General features: G+C 43.2%; 1 protein-coding gene across 1 annotated transcript; it reads left to right on the forward strand.

Moving 5' to 3' along the window:
* The first annotated feature begins 588 nt into the window (after positions 1–588).
* Positions 589–27,800, forward strand: acbd6 (acyl-CoA binding domain containing 6). The gene is made up of 8 exons (XM_029500591.1): positions 589–1,074; positions 1,276–1,340; positions 1,748–1,844; positions 4,690–4,766; positions 8,651–8,756; positions 11,206–11,295; positions 25,156–25,186; positions 26,832–27,800. Exons 1-8 carry the CDS (start codon positions 796–798, stop codon positions 26,984–26,986), a joined length of 900 nt encoding a protein of 299 aa, XP_029356451.1. The 5' UTR covers positions 589–795; the 3' UTR covers positions 26,987–27,800.
* The last annotated feature ends 35 nt before the right edge of the window (positions 27,801–27,835 follow it).

Consider the following 27,835-nt stretch of genomic DNA (forward strand, 5'->3'; position numbering starts at 1 on the left):
GACTGCTGTTGATTGATAAGATCATGGCAGGTGTTTGGACTTTTATTGGACTTAATATTGTCCAGGTTAAATACAGTCCAAACCTTGTAGCCTTGCGCTGTGTTGAAAAATAGCTATTAGGGTGAAAAGAAATGTCTGTTTTCCAGCAATTTGTCCAACAAACTGAGCTAATTAGCCCAAATATCATCCAGACGGCACGCTAGATTGCATACTAAAAAAATACTACTCACATGCTAAATAAACTGTTGTTTCCAAATTAATATTTTTTTAATTCGAAGTACAACAGAGTTTGCTGCTGGGGTCGATGTTCATAGCAGCCATGTCATACACAGCATAAACAACGAAAAGTGTTTTAATTTCACACTGACGCGGATTTGTCATTAAAAACACGCAGAAATTCGTGCTAAAATATAACAATAGAAATGTTCCAGAGTCTTTTCCCGGATTTCTTTTGTTGTCTGGTGTGTTGTTTTTTTTATTATTATTATTATTCTTACCAGACGAGAGGAGGTCGGAATGCTTCCGGAACCTTTGTTGCTAACCGGAAGTTCCTTGCCGAGGCTTTTAACTGACAGTACCAGAGACGGACCAACCGGAGAAACACATCCGACTCTTCACGGATTGACAACGATAACGGATTAAAAGAACAACAAACAAACTGCAGCTGAGTCACACCACAAACGGTTATCCAGCAGCTACTTTGGATTGATTTTTTTTTAGCATTAGTTTGCGCACGGATCTACGGAGTGCGTCCGGTCCGGCGGTCCGCTAGAAACAGCAACAACAACAACAACAATGGCTTCTGGGTCGCCGTCGTCCTCCCCGGACACTGCGACGGGCTCAGGTACGGACCCGGCTCGGCCCGACACGGGGGAGCCCCTCGGTGGAGCCGGATCAGACTCCGACTCCGATCTGGGTTTGGGGAAATTTGACTGCAGCGCCATGGAGGTGGGGGACCAGCTGGAGGGAGAGGAGCTGGAGAGGGAGTTCGAGTCCGCAGCCGACCGCGTAGGAGACCTGGTTCAGACGGCCAGCAAGGACCAGCTCCTGTACCTGTATGCCCGCTACAAACAGGTGAGTGTCGGGCTGCTGGGGTGGCCCAGGCCCGTTGTTAGCGCTCAGGTGGCAGCAGAAAGCCGGCTGCCTGCTAAACCTGCATCATTTCTGTTTTATCACTGATGTGTCACTGATCAGTTGGGCCGAAAAGCTTCATGCAGCCAGTTTGTGTTAAAGGGCCCAGACAACCAGCTCAGTCCTCTACACTTGTGTTCACAGGTCAAAGTGGGGAAGTGCAATACGCCCAAGCCTGGCTTCTTTGACTTTGAGGGACAGAGAAAATGGTATGTGGCCTCAACATTAATCAGTCCGAAAGTTTTCAGACACACACGAGCTTCTTATTGTGGATTATAGTGCACATTGTGGTGTGTGTCTGAGAGCGAGACAGAGTTTGCTGATACACTTATTGCGCATCATGAATTTGAAATCAAAACTTTCTGCTGTTTTGCATGACTTTACTTGTCAATCGATCTGTTATTGTTATTATTCATACTCCATCAGTGAAACTCATTAACATTTATCTGAAAACTAACACAATATCATTGAATTCCATATCAATGCGAATGATGGTCCAGATTGACATTTTATTGTGCTGTTTCTATTTGCTTTGAAACACGATTCAAACCATTCCAATACCTGGCACTGATGAAATATATAGTGACTGTAAATGACGGTGATGACATCATTACAGGCAGGCCTGGAAGCAGCTTGGAGACATGGATGCGGAGCAGGCAATGCAGGAGTACATTTCCTGCGTCAACATTTTGGACCCTGAAGGCAGAACGAAGGTAATAAGAGCCATTTCTTTTAAAGCTGATTCCCACAACTGCATATAGCGATCTTCTCTTCTATAAAACTTTGCATTATTTTTTTACTTACTAATATCAGCATTTTTATATGAATGGTAACAAGAGCGTCTAATAAAACCCTTTGAAATGAATAATGATACCAGCAAAGATGATGAGTGCATTGCAGTTGTGGTGAAGTCTATACTTCCCTTGTCTGCAGTCGCGTTTTTGTTCATGTAAAGGTTTATGTCTGTGTAGTTTAACATGCGATCACAGGCGGTAGAAGCTGCAGATTTCCACTTTTCTGTTAACCTGTAAGTTGTCGACCTAATAACAAGATGTTTGCTGAAACACCACCCATCTGGCACCACATAGTTGCGACAACAGTGCCTTAAATTTTGAAAGCAAGGAACAGTATGATAACAATAAGAAATGGAAAACAGAGACTTATTCAGTGACATCTGTGCCCTTTTTATGATGTAGTGTAGTGTTTTTGTCAGTAGAGGTCAGTGTCATGGCGTCATTTTGTCCGGTTTTTACTGGCTCTTTGTTCTGTACATGAAGCATGAAATATACATGAGAAGAGTATGTTGTGTTGCTCAATAGCTGACATTTTAGGATATGAATAATTCAAGAAACGGTCAAAGTATGGCTGTCGAGGTGTGCCTGTGTGTATGTGGGGACATAAGGAGGTTTGTTTACATCTCTATACGCTGCTGTATCGAGCCATTGGACTGTCAGGAGAGTTGTGTTGCCATGGACAGGTTGTCCTTTGGGGCACAGGCATTCAGTTACAACAACAACTTTGCACTGTCTTTCTAGTTTAGAAGAGTATTATTAATAGAACAGACTTGTCATGACTGATAGGGAATGTCAAAACTTGTTCTTCATGAATATGCTTGCACTGAATAAAGCCCACTGATGGTGATGCATGATTATAAGGGAGCTACTGACAGCTTTTAAGCCGCTAAATAAAGATCATTGTGAAGTGGAGTTAATAGAAGATGTCAGCAAAAGGAGTTTGGCATTTGCTTAAAAAATTGCCAGAGCTAACTCTGAAAACATTTATGGGTTTCCATCAAAAAATAATGCTCTAAAATTGAGATTGCTGCTATGAGGCCTGAATTCAGAAATTGTTTTAGTCAATACTGTTCTGGAAAATACGCAACCCTTCTGCTGTGTTTGGTCAATTGACTTAATAATGTTTGATGCCCTGAATCTAATTTATTTTCATTTTGTGATCAAAATGATCTGAACAGAAAAGTAGACTTTTGTAGTTTGTTGCCATGCATGTGAAATGTTGAGGAGTTTGTAGTAACATGAATATTTTTTTTCTGTATATTTTTGCTCATAAAAAGTAGTCACATTTTGTAAAGTACATGTACATATGTATAGTATGGCACATGTAAAAGCTTTATCTTGGTGCTAAAGCTTGAAATGATCACACAATAGCTCATAATTAAGTCAAATATGCTCACAAGATGCTCATGAAGATGATCAAAGATCTGGCCAGACTCTGCAAGTGTAGTTAGTTAACTCTCCAAACAGATAAAAAGACTCACAAGCACAAGTCCAAAGAGATGAGATTAAGTTGTTTTGTTTTTTGTTTTTTTGTTTTTACTAATAATAATAAAAAAACAAAGAATGCATTACTATGAGACCTACAGCAATGCTTCACTGCTCACATATTTTTTCTTTCTATTGTCTACTTTCTCCATTGCTTCCGTTTACTAACCCACATGGTTCTCCAGTGTTCTGGTACCTGCTTTTCCTCTATTAATCCCCCCCCCCCCCCCCCCCTTATCTTACCCCCTCATTCTATTATTGCCCCTCTTGCTCCACCTTCTTTGCTTTGTATCTTTGTTTGTGCCACTTTAGTAGTGTCAGTGTCAACCACATGACCGATCCTGACACATTGTTTTGTGTTCAGCCACGCCGCGGGGCAATACTCGCTGACTCTGCCCCACGGCTGCACAATGCCAGCGGAGAGCTCAGCAGACAGGCCAGAAAATGCAGAAATGCCCTCTCTTGCCTCTGAAAAGAGGCTGATTGTATTAGTGTTAACAAAGCACCTTATCGTAGCACTGGCTATTCTTCTGGAAGCGAAGTTAAAATGTTGTAAGTAGGAGTGCATAGACAGAGAAGCAGGGGAGAGAATAATAGCCAGAATTTGACCTCGGTTCCCGTCTCAATTGTTGAGCAGACACTGGCTTTATATTACATTACACTGCAGAGGAGCAGGGCCCGTGCATCAGCGAATATTCTGAGTTTCTGAAGTGAATTAGGTAGTCCCAAAAGTGCACGCACAGTTGTTTTGCTTCGCTTGTCATGTTCTTTCCTATTCTCCCCATTTTGTGAAATCAGATTTGTGTGGGTTCTTTTGTGAGTCAAGGTTGGTCGGGAAAGAATAGGCAGGGTAATAAAGTCCTTGCTGTCGTCTGGAATTCAACGAAGACACAAAAGATTAACAACAGTCACCGACTAAGGCACAATATACTTAATGTTGGCCTGTTGCATGTTACTGGATATTTATTGCTGGTGAGGTCATGTCTAAAGGCCCACAGAGACTTGTGTTTGAAAATGAGACATTTTGAACTTAATCACTGCTGTGCATTAGCTCTGCAGAGGCTAACAGGGAACGGCTATAGGTAAAGCCGTTCATGGTGAATAGATGGCCCCGGCTCTATTGTATTGCTTTGAGCCTACAGAACAGCAAGGTCAGTGTCTCTGTCCATATGGATGGTAACGCAGACTACAGGTCTAAGCTAAACCACACCTGGTTGTTGATGGTGGATGTTGCTGTCAAAGTACGGCGTGTTTATGTCTATGTTTTTATATCTAACAGGAAAGACAAGGAGCAGAAAGGAGAACAGGCTTCGGAGGAGCAGCCGTAAGCTCTCTATACCAGGAGGAGATGATCAGGTATTTACATCAGCAGTAACACAAACACACACACACACACACAAAGCACATCTGAAACTGTTGGGACGCTGATGACACGACGAGCATCTAAAGGACTTTCCGGCACACATTGTGCATTGTTGACGACACATCTCACACACACTGCGTTCGTAAGTTTTGTTTTCAGATGCCAAAGCGTCTAAAAGGTTTTTCCCAGATCTCTCGGGTGCGTGAACAGACTCAGCTTTTTCCTCAGGTTGTGAATCACCACTTATTTAATGCTTAGGTAAACTCAGTCTGAGTCTGGCATTGTTAACCAATGGTCTTGATGCTGTATTTGATTATATTCAACAGACCGTAACTGCAGTTAGGGTCTGGAGACGTCATACAGTTCTGATTTATGTTAATGAAATATATTCTCCATTTACTTCTGCCTGGCAGACTTACTGAAGCTTAAAAACCTCATCTTCATTTCAATGAAAAAAGAGCTCTTTTGCAGATGAAAATGAGATGTGTGAATCCTGCAGGTTTTCCTCCTAAATGGCGGGGAGTGATTAGTATGCACAGTCTCGGGAAGCGGCGACCAGAGTCTCCCATTTTTAATTACGTGATGATCCAGGGGGTGGTCCAGGAGGGGGGATGAAGACAGGCCGGGTACAGCAGAGGGAGCCGGGTACAGCAGGTTTCCCAGAACACTGCTCCTCATGGTGATATCCAGTTGCAGAAATACCTCTTGGGAAACCAGCAAGGGGGAAGTCATTAGTGTGGCACATACACACGCCTATTCACGTGTGCCCACGTAAACATACACTTGCCGCTATATGTCGATGCGATTGCATCCAAATCCACGCACAACCTGCTGGAACTGTCACACTCATTGCTCTGCTGCATTTCAATTTCCTCTTTCACCCACACAGACACACAAACACACACACGGACCCACTCCATATTAAACAGCTAAGCACCTGTTAACCAGACAGAGAGTTAATTGCATTGCTCAGTGCTCATCTCCAGCTCAGAGTGGGTGTATGTGTGGATGGCGTGTGTATCGACAAAGGCAGGATTGATTAGCAATATCCCTGAGCTACTGAGCTGATCAGTGTGTGATTGAGGAGCCTTTGAAAGCTACATTTGTAATTCTCTCACCCACCTTGAAAAAGCATTCTGATTAACACTGGAGGTTTTGTTGTCCGGACACTTTGCTGGAAGCCGGTGCTGAGTTATTTGAGTTCTCATTGTTTCTCATACTTCTCGTACTGGAGCTCAGCCATGTTGAGAGTGTAGACCGGGGCGCTATAGGGGAAGTGATGACAGATTGTGTGTATGTGTGTATGTATGTGTGTGTGTGTGTGTGTGTGTGTGTGTGTGTGTGATGGATGGTGTGGCCATGGTGTTGATCACTGAAGCTCAGGCCAGGTAGATGAGTGTTCTCCACTACTGCGGCCAGTTTAGCCTGATGGATGAAGGACATATCTGCCAGTACACCAGACTGGACACACACACACACACACACACACATATGTAATATATACACACACAGTCACACGCACAACAAATCCTTGGTAGCCCAGCTGCTGTGAAGACATAGTAGCCTGTGACCTTCCCAGCATGCACTGCGGTGGTGTTCATGTCACGTCGTTTATGGGGCCCACATTAATCATTTGTTTGTTTATAGCCTGTGTCTGTGTGGATTCATGTGGTACAGACTATGTACAGGTATTTCCTCTGTGTGTGTCTGTGCATTCACATGTGCTCTTATCAGCGTGATTGTACATATTATATCAGCTCACCCTACATATTTAACTGTGTGTGTGCTTGCACTTCATATGTGTGAGCGTGTCACGCACCCGTCAGGTCAGCCCCGTCCGATCATCGACAAAAGACTGATGAGTTGGCCTATTGATTAGTTGCCGGGGGAGACGGATGGTGGCCACACGTCAGGGACATTTGGGGTCACTGTGGCCATCAGACAAGAGAGTGGGTGTGGCCCAGCATGAAGACTCATGAATAAACATAGTGCTGGTAATCAGGAGTATGTAAATGAATGTGCTCATACATAACCTAGCTGTGATAAAAGTGTAATGAGTTATTCATAATTCATCATGGGCTGATGAGGAAAATGGCGGGGGGGGTGGGGGGGGGGGGTGGAGAGAAACCCCACTGTTGAAAAGATGAAGAAAGGTAGTGTGTAGGTTCAGTTATGAACTTTTTACGCAACCTGTGACTTCATTGATTTAGATTTAAGGGCTCGTATTGGAGGGAAGTGGACTGACGAGGACTGAGGAACTGGATTTTCTGAACAAACTGGTGTTCTTGGGATCAAACATGACAAGTGGTTGTGTTAATGAGTGAATTCATTTTATTTCTTTTGCATAAGAAGATAAAAAAACAAAAATAACAATATTCTGAAAGGATTAGGAAGACATATAGAATTGTATATTCCTTTTTTCTTCCTCAGTAAGCCTCCATTACCTCAAATGCAATTTATAAACCCCACTGTGTTAATCGTCAGGGGTCAAAGATTTTTTGCTTTCTGTATTTTTCATTCCTGTTACGACTGGTACTTTAGTTTGTGTGAAATAACTAGACAGTCATGTATAGATGGATATCAAGAGTTCTCCAGGAATTTACTACTGCAATATCATTGAGTTTCAACCAATGGGCAAAAGCAAAGCAGGCGAGGCCACAGTTATATCAACTTTTAATCCCTAAGATGTATAACAACTGGATCACTGGCAGCAGTTTCAGCCCAGTTTTTAATTAGAAATGTCGTTTTTGGTATAAAGTATGATTGCAGGACGCTGTTTCTCTGGTCTTTTGGATCTTGCCTTTGGTATCGTTGTTTTCAGACTGCTGGTTCACCAAAGTTACAGAGCAGCGACTGTTACAGTGTTGAGGCCAAGTTCATCCCAACAAACTGAACAACGTCCTCAGGCTTGTTGTGGCAACGACCCGCGCTGTGGGACTCGTAAGGCCCAGTGCGGCAGAGATATCAGGCATCGTGGACAGGAACTGGGGAGAGGGAAGGGGGGACTTTGCCCTGGGGGACGACTGGCTTACTAGGTGGGAGTGGTACAGTGATGGGTATGTGGGCTTTCTGTCAGACAATAGAGCACTAAATTGAATTAATCTGAATGGCTGGACTGGTTAAGCGGGAGGGGAAGGCGTAAAGCTCTAAATGAGATTTCACCCCTTCTCTCCCCCTCATCCTGCAGCCCTCCACCACCAACACTGCAACCCCCACCCACCCCCGTCATCACCACCACCTTCATTCCTGTCCCCAATGCCAGGAGGTGATTAGAGACAGAGATATAATCAGAGGTGGGGTGGGGGGGGGGGGGGCTCTCTGTGTGAAGTTTATGACTAAAAACTGGGGTTTTCTTTTAGCCACGCAGAACCTGTAGAGTTTTGATCTGCGGTTTTCATTGATTGACTTTATCCACCTCGGAAGAATTTTGTCTTTGACTTCTCCCAGAAAGTACAACAACAACAACACATACATACAATCCACACAATGAAACAAATGAAAACAGACATTACAGCATGTGATAGTGCAGTAATAGAACATTTAGTAGCAGACAGTTTAAATAAATAAATACCATGTAGCAAATCTTCTGAAAAAGCAAGACAAGTCACAAGTGTTAGGCTAAGAAGTTAGCCTTCCTCTCTACAGTATTGTCGCAGCTTCTCTGCAATGATAATAATTTTTGACATCTCTGAAATCTCTGTTGTCAACCTGCACAAGAGGGATGGGATGTGTTTGGCTCGGGTTGCCAACAGCGAAATCTTAAACCATCTGCAAGATAAGCCCAACGCACCAACTGTAGTAAAATGATGCTCTTCTTTAAAAGCTGTGAAGTGCACAAACAGCCGTTGACTGTCTATTTTCCTTTTCTTTCTTTCAGGGAAGAGGACAAGAACATCTTTGACTACTGCAGAGAAAACAACATTGACCACATCAGCAAGGCCATCAGCTCCCAGAAAGTGGATGTCGATACTAAAGATGAAGAGGTATCTGCAAAACACATTGCAGAGGGGGAAAAAAAAAAGTCAAAGTGTACTGGTGTCACATGCGAGTTGCAATTTATAGCTCCTCTTGAATAGATTGTAACCATGACAACACTTCACTATATATATGTGTAATGTAGAGAAGAGGAATCAGACCTCAGGCCACAGGATTGATGTTCAACCGCCAGCATCAAGAAGCATTTACTGTCTTTGAGCAAAACGCTGAATCCAAACCAGGTGCAGGGTTTTCGATGCTTTGCTGTGATCTGACCCTTCGTGCACGAGGGCAGGTGGAAATGATGAGCAGAGTATCATGAAAAATACAGGTCACTGGGGGATAGTCTTTTGCAGTCATTACATAATGGTTTCAGTCATCTGCAGCTGCAAACACATGGGAAATGCTCCTCAGGCTGGGGCGCGTAAATTTTGTGAGCAGCTATTATTAGCAACGCAAGGTGTTTTCCGGATTGACCCTGAAATCCATTCATCTGTCCTTGATTCATGACGGGCCAGGCCAAACAGCTCGCTCCCTGCCTCTCTTTCATCACAGCCGCTCTTCAGATGAGCAGGCAGACGGCCAGTGAGTCCCCAGTCAAAGAGCAGATGGTCAAGGGCCTTCGGCAGCAGAGAAAGCTCTGTCTGTCCTGTGATGTTGTCCTCTGCTCACCTGCAGTACGGCTTGCTCAGCAGCAGAGGGCAATGGTGAAGTTTCACATCAGCGACAGGCCTGAGCTGCTTGTGCAGAGACTCAGTCTGGGAATAAATATTGTTACATACTTGTAATATTAACTTATTTTCACCTATGCCAATTATCTACCATTTAGGTTTTAGTTACCGTTAATGAACCCATCCTTTCATCCATCAAATATAGCTCCTGGCTATATGCAAACTTTACAGCTGTGGTCATTATGATCATTTCTGCATGATTTACATGTGTTTTTCTTAAGCACGTTATAACAAAGAAGCAGCCTGAACTGAAACGCTGAAATAATCTGCCAGCAAATATTCCACAATGAGCTGGCGTTTTAATGCATGTTGGCATTTTTTCAGATACACTTGCATGCTTAATCACATCTTGGCCTGTTCTGCATCTGGAGTCAAACATGCAAAACCAAAAGTTTGCATATTAGTGACAGAGCCAGAGAAGGAGAGAGGGGGAAGAAGCAGTGAGATTTCCACACCCGTGTGCACAACTTTTGCACACTGCAGGGTGAATGTTTTCCCACTTGCGTGTTGTGTTATTCCTCCGTCCTCCACAGAGAGCAGATGTTTATAAACCTCCTCAAATCAAGAGAGCAGGGCAGACACTCTGGTTACACACCTGGCTATCTAGAGTTTGCTTAACATTTGCCATATCAAGTGTTCTGTTCCTCTTAGCTTTCCTCAACATAGTAGAGACCATCATTAATGTGCTCTCTTCTAAAAATCAAGACTCTGAACGTGTCCGTAAAGGTTATGGTTACCCTAACCCTAATGTTCCAATCTTTGATTGCTGCACTTTTTCTTTTTGACACATCCTTGAAAGTTAGTGCAGCGTGCTGTTGGAGGTAGTAAAGAAATTAGCCAGCAGTCAACAGCAGCACACCTGGATGAGAGCAGGAAAGTGAGCTAGAGAGGGAGAGAGGGAGAGATGGAGAGAGGGGGCCCCCAACCTATTGGTATTCTGCCCCGGCCTATAAGTATCCATTTTAACATGCAGCCACAGTGATCAATATGATTTAAGCTGCAGAACTGGACTCGGAGAGTTTGCTTTACCTAATTGGCCTCGCTGAAAAATGAGCTTGTGTGGTTTTATTAGAACAAGGATCTTGTACCTAAGCAGAGGACTGTGTGTGTGTCTGTGTGTACATGTGTGTCTACTGTATGTGTATGTGTGTGTAGAATATAGTAGGGCGATGCACATCAATCAAGCTTTACAGACTGTGTGCAGGTTTCTGCAATTTGTCCTGAAGATCTCAGTCTGAGCTTGAACACCCCCTCTGCACTTCCCACACTACACACACACACACACACACAAACACACACACACAGCCGGCAGGCAGTCCACATATCTCGTCACTCTGTCCACAGGTCATTATGGAGTTGAGGTCCAAAGGCTCTGACTTCTGAATGGTTGTGCATAATTTATTTTGTCTTGCAGCAAAGGAGCAGATTGTCTGTTAGTCTGGTGAAGTTTGAGGCACAGGAGATGGTGTGTGTGTGTGTGTATTTGTGTGTGTGTGTGTGTGTGTGTGTGTGTGTGTGTGTGTCTGTGCAGGTGTGTTGTGTATTCGTACCAGGTTATATAACACTGTCTGAAATGAACTAAACACACATGCAGACGGTCAAGACAATTAAAATATATCAGTGGTGTTAAATGGAAATTGTACTTTCATTGTTTTGTACAGGCCTTTCATAGGATCCTGGTTCTGAATCATCCTTGTGATGTGTTTGTGTGTTTGTGTGTTTGCAGGGCCGGGCTCTCTTGCACTGGGCCTGTGACAGAGGACACAAGGAGCTGGTGTCTGTATTACTGCAGCACAAAGCAGACATCAACAGTCAGGTGAGCAGCATGTGTCTCTCTGGGTTTTTCCTGTGCAGAAAGAATTCATCAGTTGACCGCTGCAATTTAGATTTTTCTCTTTTTATTTCTTTAATTTTATGGCAGGGTGCGTCATAATGAGTGAGCGGTGTGGCCGTTGCTCAGTGAATTAATTGCTCTGAAATTGTATGATTAAAGTTAACTGTACTTCTCTGGGATGGTTCAGTTGGAGTTTTTACCTTCAGGCTTTTTTATCTTCCAGTTTTCGTTATCCATTTCTCATATTTGACAAAGTTTTATATAATATTCAACAGCTGCAGCTTCTAGAGGTGTGAGATGCACGACACATAGACAGAAACACCCAGTATTAACTTTTGGCTTTTCAAAAAGATCAATGACAGAAACTCTTGTGGGAAAATATATTGTGAAACGAGGGCAGGCAGATCAGTGATCTGTCCCAGAACTGGAGCAGCTCTTTAGGTTGCTGTTTTTAGAGCACACCCCTGCAACTACATTAAATACTTCATGTGAAGTATTGGACTCTGGCAATTTTTCTTGGTGATGGAAGAGCATAATTTTTACACATACAGTTTTATTTGGAGTTAAATGCACATTCATACAGCGTATTTGCATGACAATATAAACATTGTTTGATGATTTTGCTAAAGTGCAGGAGCTGGATTTAGTTTCAGAAGTCACTGCAGGATGAGCTGAGCTCTGTTCCAGTATCCAGGCTTCTGAAAGAAGTAATGAAGTGATGCAGAATTTTCAAAGTAAATAGTAAATAGCGAGATCTTCAGCAGCCCCTCTGCCCTTCTCTTTTCTGTCTCCATCCCCTTTCAGAGGGTCACCTTTAATTCACTTTGTGCCACAGACAAATCCCCCCCAGAGCTTTAGCAGAGTTAGCTAGTAGCTAGCCTAGTGTTTAGCCTTCCTAAGGTTTAGCTGCATTCAGGAGGCTTTACTTTAGCTTTGGCGGTAAGCTGGCTCAGCTGCACATCGGAGAAATTACTCCTCTTCCCTGCCCAGTGGCACGACAGTGCAGCACACGGGGGCTGCACTCTGAGGCTTTAATTGTAAGGCCAAATCAATTGGAAGTAATCAGGCAAATTGTTTTATGTTGCACAACCCACGTAATCAGGACATTTCACAAATGACTTTCTCTTTTGTGGTCATACATGGGCCCTTTTGTTTTCAATGCAGCAGGAGGAGGGGGAGCGGATTTGTGGTGACAGTTCATAGAAGACTTAGCAGTGGGATAACTACGAAACACTTCACTTATGATTTAGAGCCATATCAAGATAATGACAGCAGAGGATTGATGTATAGATGGAGGCTATTGTACTTTTGTAAGATGTTCTGTTTTTTGCAGTCATGTATTTATCATTAAAATATGAATTAATTTCTCCAGATGAGTTTTCAGCGGTGAATGAAGGGAACGTAATCTTTGGCCAGGTAGTGATATTGGATGGCTGAGTTAGATCAGTTAGATCCTAATTTATTTCTAAGGCTTGTTTGTTTTGTTTTGTTTTTTTGGCTGGTTCTACTTCATTTCATATCAAATACAGAGAGAGAAACAATCCACTGTTTGTTTATTCCTCTTTAGATAATTTGTAATGGAGCAGAGGGGGACTGAGAACAATGTGGAGATTTTAGATGAATATTAATGCCAGAAAATGTGCTTGCAACCATGCATTCAGGCCGCCAGGACATTTCCACCTGCCCGTCTCTCAGGTGTCAAAGGAAGCTGAGTGTGGAGGAGACTTGAATATTACAGAAACTGGACCTGTGCAGCGGTTACTGGTAGCAGATTTATGAGGTGGCAGAGAGGTGGCTGAGAGAAAAATATAGTCAGCTAAATCATATCACTCTGTCGCAATGCCAAATTATCTCACTATGTAAAGCTTACAGACCGATATGCCTCTCATTAGAACCTGCTCGAACATCCTTTTGTGTGTTTTTATTTTTTTTTTCTTCATTGGATTATGGCGATGAGGGAAGGAGAAAAGGAATGAACAGGGAGAAACAAAAGTTGTATTGAATGTGGATTTAAAAAAAAAAAAATGATGGGCAGTTTTATGTTTCTGTCCTTGTTGTCCAAACCTGCTGTCACATGAAACAAATAGTGAGGTTGTATGCGTTCATGAGAGGAATAGAGGAATGTTTGGGTTATTTGCAGGCTGTTGGAACGAACCAGTAATCTCTCCTGACCTCTACCAACTGCCGAGCGACCAGTAAATAAAGATCAAACATGATTTATGCTTAATTTGTTGATTAAAAAGAGGAGGGGGGGACTTGAGAGTTAAAACAAAAAGTATTATTATTTGCTTGGCAGAGGAGGAAAATCGTTTGAAATTAATCAACTGATTGTTTTAGTGAATTGTTCCCAAACCCTGGTAAACTGCATTAAGGGCTCGTTGGATAGTTAATCCTGGATCAAGGCGGGATGGGACTACAATAGGTAGCTGTGTGTGTTTGAATACACAGATCACAGCTCTGCCACCTGCCAACTGTAGAGCCAGGCCCCGGTGATGGTGCTGTATGTTAACCCCCCCCCCCCCCCCCCACTGTCCTCTTCCATCCCGACCCCACTGTATTACTGCTCCCTCCTCTAAAACGCCCAGAAAAAGTGGGGCAGACAGCACCGACTGTGGGAACGATGACAATAAAACCGCACTTAATGTAATAACGGAAATGAAGACTCACACCCTGGACTTATATTCCGTGTGCTAGAATGTATTTAAGAGCATTAATGATCAATAAGCTTAAGTTAAGCTTAAGACATTCCTGTATATCATAAACAGGCCCAACAACTGAAGTGGTGATTGCTCTTTAATCACTGAGTTTAGTTTCAACAGAAATTACAAATAGGACTTTTTTTTTTTTAAGTTAAAGACAAGAATGTCTACTTTTTCAATTAGATACATTTATATGAATAATTGTTTAACTGCTAGAAAAACAATCTCACCTTCAATAGTCCACCCGGAGCTTGTAATCTTCTGTATTAGAATTCAGTTCCCCATCCAAAGTTTAGATTCATTCATTCATCTTAAACCGCTCTTTCCGTTTCTGGGTTGTGGGTTAAGTTTAGATTCAAAGGTCTGTTTTCTCAAACACTTTTCTGTAGCGCTTATTTCAAGAGCTAATGTTATTAAATTAAATTAAACACTGATGGATTTGATTATATTAGTCAAAGCCAAAAACTGCTGAGCTCCATTAACAAATACAACCACAGAACTTTATTTTAGTCTGTACTTGACATCGTCAACAAAGAAACATAGCAACATCAGTCACAATACAGACATGAAACAGCAAAAAGCAGGAGGAAGAGAGATGAGATAAGATTTTGTGTTATCCTGTTTTTAGGATAGAGGTTTGTATGTTCTGTTGCGTACCATCCCAACTGTGTGTCTGCTCACGCTCACTCTCCGTACAGACCAGAATCCCACACTGGCAGCAAAGCCTCATCCTGCTTACACACAATTTTTGTTTTTTGGGTAGAAATCCTAAACCCTCCTCCGAACCTCCCAGTGAGCCTTCCAGATTGCCAGAAGGGGCATTTATAGAAAGGAAGTGACTGTGTGTGGGAAAAGGAGAGGGAGTCGATAGGGCAGGGCTTTTGGCTCAGAGACGGTTTTCATACTACAACAAAGGTCGGGAACAGCCCACAGTAGATTTACACAATGTGTGACTTTGAGCAATTACTCAGTAGGTAAGTGACGGTGGAAGGATTAGGCTGACAAAGAGGAAGGACAGGTGAGATGCAGGTTAGCACAGCGCCAACACAATGGCAGGAGGGAGACAATGTTAAGGCTTAAAGTCAGAGCAGGTGATTAGAGGACAAGGCAGCACAAGTTTGGATCGCCCATGTTTTTACTAGACATTTTCCTGCATTTTTTTTTTCCTCCTATGTGTCCCGCTCTTTCTCCTCTCCTCATCACTTTCCCCTCCCCCCAAGCTCCCATCCCTCCTCGCCTCCTCCGCCTCTACTTTGTATTAAAACAACATGATCCATGAGGCAGGGAGGGCAACTCGCAGCACCGCTAATTCTAATTAATCCAGCGTGGTAGCACGGCCACTGCAGGCCCCAAGAGCGCCCAGTCTATCAGATAGAAATTCATAACTTAATTGAGGTCAGAGCCTCGAGTAGCAGAACAAAAGTCTCCAGCCAGGACCAGCTAGATCAATAGTAATAAATATCTGACTGGGCGTCCTACAATTGGTGGCCAGAGAGCGCACAACAAGTCCTGTACACAGAGTCTGCATGTGGAGCCTGCAGGGTTATCTGGGCAGTGTGTGGCATAAACAGGTAGCATTTGGGACAAAGTCACTGTCTACATGTCTCGTTTGTAATGGAATAGACTCTCGGGGTATTGACCCATTGATTTGATATTGATATGAGTCATGTGGGTGGATTGAAGCTGTTGATTTATCCGTATATTGGAGACAAGCAGCGAATTCGTGACTGCATGTGAGACGCCAACTTAACCGAGCTCTATGTCCTCTGTGTCAAATGATGATGAACTTGGGAATTGAGTGTAATATTAGGAGTTTATATGGAGCTGACTGATATTTTTGTCAGTAACAATGTCCCAGTGAATAATGTTTTAAAGGCTGAAATCACATTGAGCTAAATCCAAACTAAAAGCTATACCAGCTGTCACTAATGACTCATGTATCAACTACCCTTTGATCAATTCAGAAATGTGTATAAAAATGGGGAAGAAATACATACTGCATATATTTAGGTGGAGGTTGCAATTAAGTTTCAGCTGGAATGAAAAAATATGATGATGTAATTATTTCAGGCCTTTTAACAAGCAAACATTTTCCTTTACAGTTGGAGAATGAGATTAAATGCTTATGGCACTGACAATGCATAACAATGGCACATTTTAACTTTATCCTGAAATTAGCACCTCCTGAGGTATTGGTGTCACCGTTTGCGATTTTGATTATATTTTTGATTAATTGTGCAGCCCTTAAAAAAAATGCCAAATATGTTGAATTTTTGCGTGATAAATGACTTAAACAGCAACTCAGCTATTTCTATGAGTTTTCCCACCTTCACCTCTTAGTCCAAATGTTTCTCTCCCCGTTTAATCATCCAGTGTCACCATGACATTGCGCAGATGTACTGCATTTCAAATTAATGGAAAAAATATAAAAAATCACTCTCTTGTAAATATGAACGACTGCAATTATCAAATAGGAAAGGCCTCCAGTTTTCTCTCAAAGGGAAAAGTGTCGTGGACAGCTAGTGCCAAATCTCCAGTTCACAAATCAAGAAGCCTGTCAGAGAAAATATTCCATTTTAATCAAACTAAAGAAATGGGAAGCATTAGCATCTGTTCATGCACATTTTTCACAGAAAGGCACAGTAAACCAGTATCAATATTTATTACGTTTCATATTGAAATGGCAACGTTCAGCAAAAAGTACATTTTGCTGCCTCTTTTTCTGAATGTTACGCGGCACCGTTCGGAGCTCTTCGCAGTGAAGCTGCTGTTGTAGCAAACAAAGAAACACTGAATCCTCTCATATGTGTCCTCTACAGTGGTGTCAACTTCTTGTGTGATCAAAGTGGTAAACACGCATGCACACACACACACACACCACAATGGCTGATTGAAATTCTATGGTGGAGGCATTATTACACGTTTGTATCCCTCCCCTTTCCCAGCACTGCTCCTATAACTAATGGCTCAGTCAGCCCAGTCATAACAAATATTCAGCAAGATTTGTCATAATTGTGTGTGCGCATGTGTGTACACATTTGTTGGCCTGCATGCATGTATGTGTGTCTGTGTGTGTAGTTGTGCAGCCTTCCCACAGACTACACGGGGTCCTGAGAAAGAAAAAGCACTAAGGTGGAGAAAGTAAGAAGGAGTGTATAATGAATTCAAAGACAAAAATGGAGACTAAAGAAGATGGAGCGAAGGAAACAAACACCAGATTAGTTGTAAAGTTGGACACAATATATCTATATGCAGCATATACAATAATAAATATAGACCTTAGTCCTTTCCGTGGTTTTTCCATTTCTTTATGGTGTGGTATGGATCATTTTCACATCTCTGGTGGTATTAGGCCAAAAGTGTATGTTGTGCATTATAGAATAATCTTCATTTAAGGTAGATTAAATGTGCAGATGTGAGTGTTCTGTGTACACACATTCATGGAGATATTTCAGAAAGGCACCCTTCACTTCTCCACTAATAGGTTCAGTGACTGCTTCTGTTTTATGAGATTTTCGTTATGTCAACTTTTTTCTTGTGGAAGATTAACACTTGTTAAACGGATAGAGGTCTTATAAAAAAAACCTGCATGCCCATCAAAGATTCCCAGAGTGCAAGGAGAGATCTCAAATTTTTGTCCGACCAGCTGTCCAGAATCCAAAAATCCAAAGAAATGAAGCAAATCCTCACTGGAGATAATGCAACAAACAAGTTATTGATTTATCAGTTATCTAAAGAATGGCCCATTACTTTTCTGCCATCTGCTATTAACTGGCTAACCGTTTCAGATTTATTCATAACGCATCTCAGTTAAGTATAATGCACGCACACGCACACACACTCATGCACACACACATACACGCTCACACATTGAAGCACACACAGCACTCGATGTTTTATAAGTTGCGCTGTAAGCTGCTCTTATAGGATTCATATTTAGTGCTTGCTGCACATTAGCTGGACTCGATGAAATGGAAGCTGTTGCCGTGCTGTGTTAAAAGGGCCTATCGGACACAGATACAGTTATGAATCTATAATATGAGCACTCAGAAAAGGGCCAGCAACTTGACAGTAATAGTGCAGCCTAAAGAGCCATTCCAGCAGGTAACAGTCCTCTTTGCCATCATCAGCTGTTGTTTCTCTCTTATTGGCCTCTCACTGGGCCTTGCCTACACTCAACTATTTGATTTCCATCGTTCTTAACCGTCCACATAAATTGTCAGGAGCATTAAAGCTGTCCTCGACCATTTCAGACAGAGGGGAATGCGTTGGGGGGAGAGAGTAAAAGAGTGAGAGCTGGATACAGACAGTGAGGGGAGGGGGGTGAGGAGAGAGAATAAACAAAGTAAGTGTTTTGCCTTCCATCAGTCTCCCGCAGTACTCAGCTTTATGAGTCCCTCACTCCAAATGCCTCAGCTGCAGCGCCCGCTGCCTGGCCATTGATTTTCATATTACACTCTTTTATGTATTTATTTATTTCATATATTTCTTTTTAAACATCATCGATGAGCCGTGGGAGGACAGACTGGGCCTCTGGCGATGTTAATTCTCAGCCACAACCTTATCCTCCTCTCTGATGGCTTTAATGGAGGGTAAGGTGTCCCATGGGAATAAGCGAGCTCAGCAGCCTGGGAAGGGGAGGGAAAGAAGATGTGTGTGTGTGTGTGTGTGTGTGTGTGTTTCTGTGAAGCAAACAGGCGATAGAGAGAGAGAGAAAAAAGTGCTTCCCTCATCTAATAAAACAGAGAAAGGCAAGAAACTCTGAATATTGTGTCTGAAGTTATACAGAGTAGTTTTTACTCTGGCATTGAACATGGTGTTAGACGCTCTTTGTCCGAGGCCTGTTGGGTTGTGTTTGGATGCACGATGTTAAAGGTGTGTCACGCTTTAGCGTGTCTTCCGACTCAACAACAACTGACACAATGAATATCTAGAGGCTCCGGGTCAGCTGTGGATCTTGAATCATTCAAGGTTTCCCATCCAAATGTTGGTGACTCCCTGATGACTATGAATACGGGGCGGGGGATCACCGGGGCATCTGAAGGACACTCCCAGGAGTTGTGAAGGGCAGTGGCTTTGGCGTCAGGCTAATTTGACCGTGGGTGGCAGTGCTCACACGCTGAGTGGCAAGGTTACCTCTCCCTGCTCACAGAGGAGACCCAGATTCAATTAGTGCTGGCCCCAGTCGCTAGATCCTTTTAACAATGGCGTGTGTGTGGGGGGGGGGGGGTCCCAGTCCCATTGGCCACACACATGGCAGGCAAACTCATGTGCATGCTCAGAGCAGTCCAATAAAACATTTACTCAGTCAATAAGAAACAGTTCACCAGGATAACGTTCAGATATTAGATTCCAGTATTTTTTTCCAAGTATGTATGTATTAAAACAAATAATTCAATAGTTTGTTTTTTTTTTTTAAAGGCAGAGTACACTGGATTGTTCTGGATTTCAGATTCAGCCGTTATAATACCGCAGACCGTTCTTGAATGCAGCATCTTTGACAGCAGCGATTTTGTGTGTACAAAAAAACGTCCAAGCCTGCTTAGCCGCACTTGGAAAAAAATTAATAAATACAACATAATAATAAAAACTTTGCCAACGGGCTGCACAATCAAAATGTGAATAATTGAAATCACAATATGGCCTACAGCAATATTCAAATTGCCAGAGCCGCAATTGTTTTGATAGGGATAAAATGTGTTACTACGTTGTTGTGCATCATTAAGGCATTGAGCGTTGTGTTGCTACAGTGACGGCCTGGCCCACAAATCATATTCCTCAGACATTTGTGAAATCTCTGCAAGTTGAAACTGTCAAATTTGGCATTCAGTGTACAGAAAGCCCAAAAGATGTCCGTTTAAATCTTGTAAAATGTTCCGCTGCTGAATGTGTGTCCGGAGCAGTGTAGAAGTTTTTCATTTGTGTCTGGTCAGAGGCGAATCAAGCTCCTCTTCTCCGTCTCACTCAAATCTGTGCTCCGCTTCCTGATTGATGGCACCTGCTCATCATAATGCTATCCACTGAAATCTGCATACCAATGATCCAGTTTCCTATCGATTCACCCCTCATCTTCCCAATACACACCCTTGACACTAATACGCACACACACACACACACACACATCCCCTCGCTCGCTCTCTCTGCCTCTCTCCCTCCCCCAACTACTGTCATTATAAAAGTCAGCAGCTGCTGCATGCATTGATCATAAATCATAATTGCTTGTCCATTTATCCCCACTTGTTTAATGTTGCTGTCAGGGACAGTAGGAGGGAGAAAAGGGGGAAGGCGGGGAAAGGAAGAGAGGACGGAAAAAAAAAAAAGAAAGTTTAGTGAGACAGGAAGATGAGAAATAAAAAGAGCAGACAAAAATAAATAAATAAATAAACAAGAAAGAGACAAGTGTAGAAAGTGGGAGATGGAAAAAATAAATAGATGTAGTGGTATTTTTGCTTTTTGGGGATGGATACATATATTTTCCGCTAAATGGAACCATGGTTTAAAAAAAATGTACACTTTGTACTGACGAAGACTTGAAAGTGGAAGCTGAGACCATAGACTCATTAGCATTTACTGAGGTAATTCCCATAGACTTCAGTACAATCTGACAATAATTGACCAGTGGAGTCGTCCCCACTGATTACAACCATTAAAGACTCAAAGACAACGTTGGCCTCAAGTTTCAGTCCAGAGAAGGTTTGGAGGATATTTTCTGCTTTTTAACTTTTTCCAATATCAGAATCAGAATTAGAAATACTCTGTCAATGCTCAGGGGAAATTCTGTAATAATCGCTAATAATCCCTAAAAATCCCACCTCTCATTTCACCAACATCTTGACGCCGCATCGACGCAAAAACTGGGAGAATGAAACTTTCCTGAAAACCCAGATGGCTGTCAGTCATCCTGGCTAAAGACGTGCAAATACACAATAATCATCAAGAATATTCAGAATAATTGATTTCTGCATCTGGAAACATTTTGAACATTACATTTTTTTAACGGTCTTCAATGAATTTAATGTGCACCAAGACTCCAAAAACAAATACGACTTCAGTTATTATTACTGAGAGTGGCACTGTTCTAATTTCATTCAGATCTGAAAGAGCTTGATGAATTAGAAAGAAATCAGGCCGCAGACATTTTTTTTCCCCATTTTTTCTTTTTTGTTTTTTGAGGAAAAGTCTTGGTTCAGCAGCAGTAAAGAGAAAATTAAACCCCGTCAGTGATTTCCAGATCAATCAGCATTTAACGAGTTCTGCTGGCACTTGCATAGGCATGATATGAAAACATGAAAGCTTTTATGGTCCACTGCGACGCCTCATTCTGAGGGATACAGACATGCTGTGTGAATTTAAGGCCCTCAGCCCAGAATCTCCTCTCTGTCTCAGACACAAAAAACAGAGTTTCAAATGGACGCAGCCTCCGGAGACCTCTGGGTCCCATTTCCTTTCCCTCGTGGCCGTGGCGCCTCCTCTTAAAGCCGGGAAAAAACAGAGCATGTTGAACATTCGGAGTGTGATCGTCTCGTTTTCAGAGATCTGTGAAGACAGGCTGATGGAGGGAACAACTTGAAGCACTTTTTAGAAATGAACACAACACACGTGGCAGCCTCCCTTTGTGAAGATGAACAGAGCTGGAGGTTTTTATTTGCTCTCAGTCTGACTTTGATTCATCTGGGCAATCCTGCACTCTCATTTCAGAATAATCTGAGTGGAAAAAGCCTCCAGGGGCCCGTCTAAAGTTCTGATAGACTTGAGTGTATCTTTGCACACAAATGTAGACACCATCATTTTGTGTCTGACTTTTTCTCTTTTCTTTGGACAGATTTCGGACTTGTTACAGTAATATTTGGATCTGTGAAGGCACACAGCTAAAGTAATAAGACTGTTTGCAGTATCTGTTTATATATGCACGATTCGGTCTCGTTCTGTTTCATCCATCTTGCTTCACATCATTTGCGTGTTAGAAATGATAGATTGGTGTGACTTAAATTCAGCAAAACTGCAATAGTACTTACGGATCAATCCCTATCCGTGCTGCTCCTAAGCATATTGCTCCACCCCATTAGAGTGATACACTGCACTGTGCTGCTTCTCTGGTATTGTGCAAGCAGCTGCTTTATTAAGCACTCTGCTGACATCCAGCACAGCATTTCTGCACCGCAAGGGGAAACTTTGGATGACATGTAAAAGCAGGGGTTTCAGTGCGACATGCCTCAGTAATGGGATGGAAACAGGGGCGCACCAGAGACAGGGGGTGGGGGGGAAGGGTTGGTGTCGGTAACTAACTTCAGGTATTGGGGGTGGGGTTGGGGGATCGAGGAGTGTCTTTTCCAGGCTGCTTCCAAAGCAAATGGAAGACAATCCAATTTCCTGTGATTCCATCAAGCCTCCGTCCTGGATCCAGGGGCATTAGGGAACGCTGAGAGGACGGGCCGCTGACCCCTCACATGAACATGCAGGAAGCATGTAGGCTGCACACACAGACCGGCTCGCCTCAGCAGCACCTGACATCTGAGTTTCCTTTTCGGTTTCACGCTGGAGCTGACCATTATTTTCTTTTCTAATCTAATTTGCTACCATTTTCTCAGTAAATCAGTTAGTAGTTTTATGAAATGTCTGTGGATGAAGAAAAAGGCCCGTTCGATGTGTGGATTATTTCACTTCACAACAATATAAATTATGGAATAATCCTCAAGGGCGAAGAGCCATTTTTCATGTTTCCATGAAGGAAGTAACTAATAATTTCAGATCAGGACTCGATGCACCAAAACTATCTCTGCGTTCTCTTTCATTCACTCATTCATGCTTTTGTGTGTGGGTGTGAATGTGTGCACGCACACTCGTAGAGCCACTAGCCGTAGATTAACAAGTGATGCAGATTAAGGCTTAAACCCCTTACTTTAATTATAACTATGTATTTGTGGGCATGATGGTCTTCCTTCTTGGCCCTGACTGTAAACATCTGTCATTGCGCTCAGTGTTTTTGTGTTTTATGCAGTAAAATAAGGAGAAAAGTAGTTGAGTGTATCTGCTATTTTAACAGGAAACGCCTAGATGGAAAGAAAAATGCACCCTTCAGCAGCTTTATGTTACTTTGTCAGTTTTAGTGCAGTTCTGCTCACACACACCAGACTCTGCATCATTGTGAGAGACAGACACGGCGTCGGCAGTACATCACAGGTTGCGATTGGACTCGCAGACAGACAGCATTGTTGTCCACGCTGGTGGCGATTTGCATCTGTGCTCTGTGATCCATCCGGGGGGAATAGAAAGCTCTAATCCAATCAGCAGGTCCCTGAAGTGCTGCCCCTGAGAGAAAGAGAAAGAGAGAGAGAGAGAGAGAAACACAACAATAGGATCACCCTGCGCCAGGCCCAGTCAGAGAGGCAAGGCGGGAAAGAGACTGAGGAGGAGAGGGTAACGAGAAGGAGGGATTGAAAAGGAAAAGGGCTCAAGATTGAAGAGGAGAGAGAGCGAGAAAAGGTGGATGTGGTAATGAAAAGAGGGAGACGAGGGAGGTCTGGTTTGGAGGTCAGAACAAACGGAGGAGGAAGTCGAGCAAGGACGTGGAAGTAACCACAACGAGAAGGTGCACGAGAGGATCAGCTCTTATCAGGGCGAAGGTGGAAAGACTAATGATTAATTTCACCGTAACAGTTTGAGTCGTTTGGAAGTATTTCCTCCGCAGTGACATTTTACAGCGTCGAGACAAATGTCAGTGCGCCTACTTGCTTTTAATCTGAACATCAGAAGCCATTGTACTTGACTGAGCAGCTGCCCGTGTTCTTAGACCGGAGGCAACAGTTTGACCATTTATCATCATTATGAGGCGTAAAGGCAGGCCTGAGCAGTGATTAAGAAGTGAATCTCCTGTTGATGCCTGTCATATATTGTGTCTCATTATACCTACACAGACACACACACACACACACACACACACACACACACATCCATGTGCCTGTTCCCAATTACAACACATCTGACAAGAATTATATTTTTGCCAATTACCCTTAGACCCCAAGCACCATTTTTACGGTTCAGAGGAGACACACACACTTATGCACATTTCTGGGCTTCTCTCCTTTGTCCCGCAGTTGTGCGTCCGGGTCACGTTGTCTCCACTGTTAATGAATTTAAAGGAGAAGGCAGAAAATATTCTGTACCTTTTTTTTTTTTTTTTTTTTTTTTCTCTTTCTGTCATCAAATCTCATAAACCGACTGAAACCCACAATGAGCTGATCACTATTGACACAAAAAGAAATAATTCAGCAGTTTAAAATTAACCTCCGCTTTGTTTCTCCTTGTTGAGAAGTCACCACTGACGCTGGATTACCAAACCATGCAGCGCCACAGAGGGCTTAGACCTCCAGGGGCCGGAGGGTCGACACAGTCCGCCCAAAATGTATTTATTTATTGGTTAATATTGTGCGGATATATTTGAAATTATTCTATCAAATGACTTTAAATGCTTCTGTTGTAATTATAAACATTGAAAAGGTGCAGTGGGTCAAAATTCATCCATCACAGACGAAGTAGCGAAGTAACTTCATGTGCGTCAAAGCAAAAGGAGGTTTTTCTTTTATTCCCATTTTGCCAAAACTGCATACACTGCAAGTTCAGTTGACAACAAGGAAACACAATTAAAGCCAGCCTGATTCTTTTATGTTCTTCTATGCAGGCTTTAACACAACAGGTGTCAGGTTTAGCTGACGTGGATGCCTGTTGGATGTTAGGAGTTCGGTTACAGTGGCACGGGGAGTTTTTAGCAGTTTGTTGTTTTAAGTTGATCAGAGCTGGAAGTCACCTGCAAGTTGAAAGGTTTGATTTGCTGGTCACGTGTTTCTCAAATCAATATCTCATCTTCTCTTGATCCCCCCTTTGGTACAATAAAAACATGCCTCGCTTTGTCCATAGCTCACACGTCTGAGATAATTGGTATTCTAGCTGCTGAAGGTTTTCCTGTTGACTCCTGGAAATATGATCAGTTTCATTTGCAATTTCTCTCTCAACAAATGTGGCCGATATATATATATATATATGTTCTCTTCCTGACACTGTTGGCAGAATTTGCATTCTCCACACTGCTTTGTTCTTCCCCAGTCACAGGCCTGGTGAATTAAAGACTTGTTATTGTCTGTTACAGGACAACGAAGGACAGACCGCACTACATTATGGTAAGGGCACTTCTTTTATTAATCTCCATTGTCCAAAATGTTACACTCTTCCTTTAAACGGAATTTATTTTCAGCTTGTTTTTCTTACACAGTTGCTCTTTGCCCGTGTTTGTGTCAAAGTTGTCATTTTCCTGCTCCTCATCCTTCCGCTCCCTCCTTCATTCACCATTTTTTTTTTTTTTCGCTACAGTTGGTTGAAACCCAGTTTTTTCTCTTTCCTTGTATGCAACGCATGTGTGCAGGAGTGTGTGTAAGTGTGTCTTTTGGTATGTATGCCTGTCTGGTTTTGTTCTGTCACGCACGCGCGTGTGTGTAATAATCGCCCGGCCTCCCAAAGGAAATCAGCGGTGGTCCTTAGACTCCCCTGACCCTCTCATGCCCCAACACACATGTCCCTGAGGGGCGGTTCCCCTGTCCTCTGAGCCTGTGTGTGTGTGTGTGTGTGTGTGTGTGTGTGTGTGTGTGTGTGTGTGTGTGTGTGTGTGTGTGTGTGTGTGTGTGTGTGTGTGTGTGTGTGTGTGTGTGTGTGTGTGTGTCTTCATGCATGTATGTGTTTGGGAGTGTGCTTGCATAGTTGCACCATCTGTCCCCCAGCTTGGTGGCATTGGAGTGGGTATGTTGCATCACCCATGAGAGATCCCCCCACACACACACACACACACACACACACACACACACACACAGCAGAGGAAGCCCCGAGGATGGGGCATAAAAAGATGACTAATAAACATAAGCGATGAACTCCAAGAGACAAATAGCAGAGAATGAAAATTCATTCCCACCTCTCTTTGCACAGGGCCACAGTGGCTGGCAAGTGATTAATTGAGGGTTTACTGCTCACCATAAATTGTTCTCCTCCTCTACGGCTCCCCTGAGGGCCAGGCACTTTTTACAGCTCAAGGCCCAGGCAAGACACCCACCGCCACGTACACACACACATCCTGCTGGCTAAATAAAACACTATTTAGATCAACAAGAGGAGGACGTGGCTAGAAAAATAAGCCAAGCTTTGTTATCCTGATCGGGCTGAAAGATGAGCGCTTCTTGTGGAGTTTGACTCTTCTACACTTCATACTGTTCTTAGGAGTGGCTCACGCACACGCTCACGCACACGCACACAAACTTGTTTACACATTCACATGCATTCCAATGTATCATCATATCTCATGCACACGCGCACACAGACACACACAGAGCCCGTCAGCCACCCCCTGGGCTGGAGGTTAAAAGGCCCGGCTGTCAATCACTGCAGCTGCTGACATCAGCGATCATGGCTCTGCAAAGAGTCTGCTCTTTAAAAGGAGTGAGGAAGTGACACTGACAGAGGCGAGCACTCAGGAGGGGGGGTGTGGGGGGGTCCAGAGGGGTGAAAGGTGCATCAGGAACACAGGGACCCACTAACTGGGTTAAATAAGTACAAGCCTCCCCCATATGTGGAGAGAAAAGACCCTTTTAGTGGGGCACAAATTGCTAGTGCGGCAGAAATGAAGTGTTTAAGGGAACTCCAGGTCCAGGCAGGTGTCAGTACTGGATCTGCAGATGGGCTTTTCATTAACTGTACATACTCGCCGAAGAGGCGGTCCATTGGACTGACAGGACAGTCCCGCTCCCTTTTAACTTTTACTTCTGTTTCTTCTTTTCGTAGCCTCTGCGTGTGAATTTGCCGACATCGTGGAGCTCCTGCTGAACGCCGGAGCCGACCCGTCCATCAAAGACATGGAGGGCTCTCTGCCCGAGGAGGTCACTGAGTCCAGCGCCATCTCCTCTCTCCTCCGCCAGTACACTGCTCCGAAAGGCTAGATCTCCTGCACCCCCACCACCCACGACCTCACCCTGCCCCAGTCTCACTCCAGCTCCACTCATTCACCCAGCCTCCACCCCTCCATCGCCCCCGAAGAGACTCTGTTCAAGCCCAATGGTTAGTAGACCAGGATTGCTGAAGTTTTATTTGATCTTATTTCCAGATGCTTGTGGTGAGTTTGATTTCATTGGCTTGGCTTCTTGGAACTGAGGGTGTCAATATTAACCCTCCTCTTTGATAAGACACGTGAAATGAAATGCACTGCATGTGTTACCATCCATCAGAATACTGTATATCGACTGTATCTGCCCAGTCGGAGTGGGTGATATGATGAGTACTGTGAGACAACAGAGGTCTGTCAGCTGGTAGAGACTTTCCTAATTCCAAGGTACCTGTACCTTTAATTACTCTATCTCATGTTGTGTGAGACATTTGCAGGGCTGCTTATTGGCAATATTAGAATGATAGAAATTGTGCAACACTGTGATGATGTATCTGGTTTTGTCAGGTATTTAAGTCACAGGAGTAACCAAAACAAAAAAACAGACATTCCCATCCAATGATTTCATCCATGAATCGTAAAAAACAAACTAGGAAGTTCATGATATCACAACATTTATTGGTGTCACAATATAAAATGATATATATTGTAAATATTTGCGACGTATCACCCACTCCTGCTGTCCAGCCCCGACAGCCAGCCAGGCCTCGGTTCGACCAACAACACTTTACATTATTGCAGGTTTGTTTATGATTCAGTTGAGTTACATTCAAAGGAATGCTCTAATCATTTGACATATATCATCATTAAAGTCTTACAAATATGTTTCCTCTGACTTTGTGAATCT

The sequence above is a fragment of the Echeneis naucrates genome, chromosome 4 (assembly GCF_900963305.1).
Source record: "Echeneis naucrates chromosome 4, fEcheNa1.1, whole genome shotgun sequence".
NCBI lineage: Eukaryota > Metazoa > Chordata > Actinopteri > Carangiformes > Echeneidae > Echeneis > Echeneis naucrates.

What these genes read in the sequence shown, in the direction of transcription:
- acbd6 (XM_029500591.1), top strand. Translation starts at nt 796, where the DNA reads ATGGCTTCTGGGTCGCCGTCGTCCTCCCCGGACACTGCGACGGGCTCA. An exon ending in TGTATGCCCGCTACAAACAG is followed by an intron (nt 1,075 to 1,275) that starts GTGAGTGTCGGG and finishes TTGTGTTCACAG; the next exon opens with GTCAAAGTGGGGAAGTGCAA. An exon ending in TTTGAGGGACAGAGAAAATG is followed by an intron (nt 1,341 to 1,747) that starts GTATGTGGCCTC and finishes ACATCATTACAG; the next exon opens with GCAGGCCTGGAAGCAGCTTG.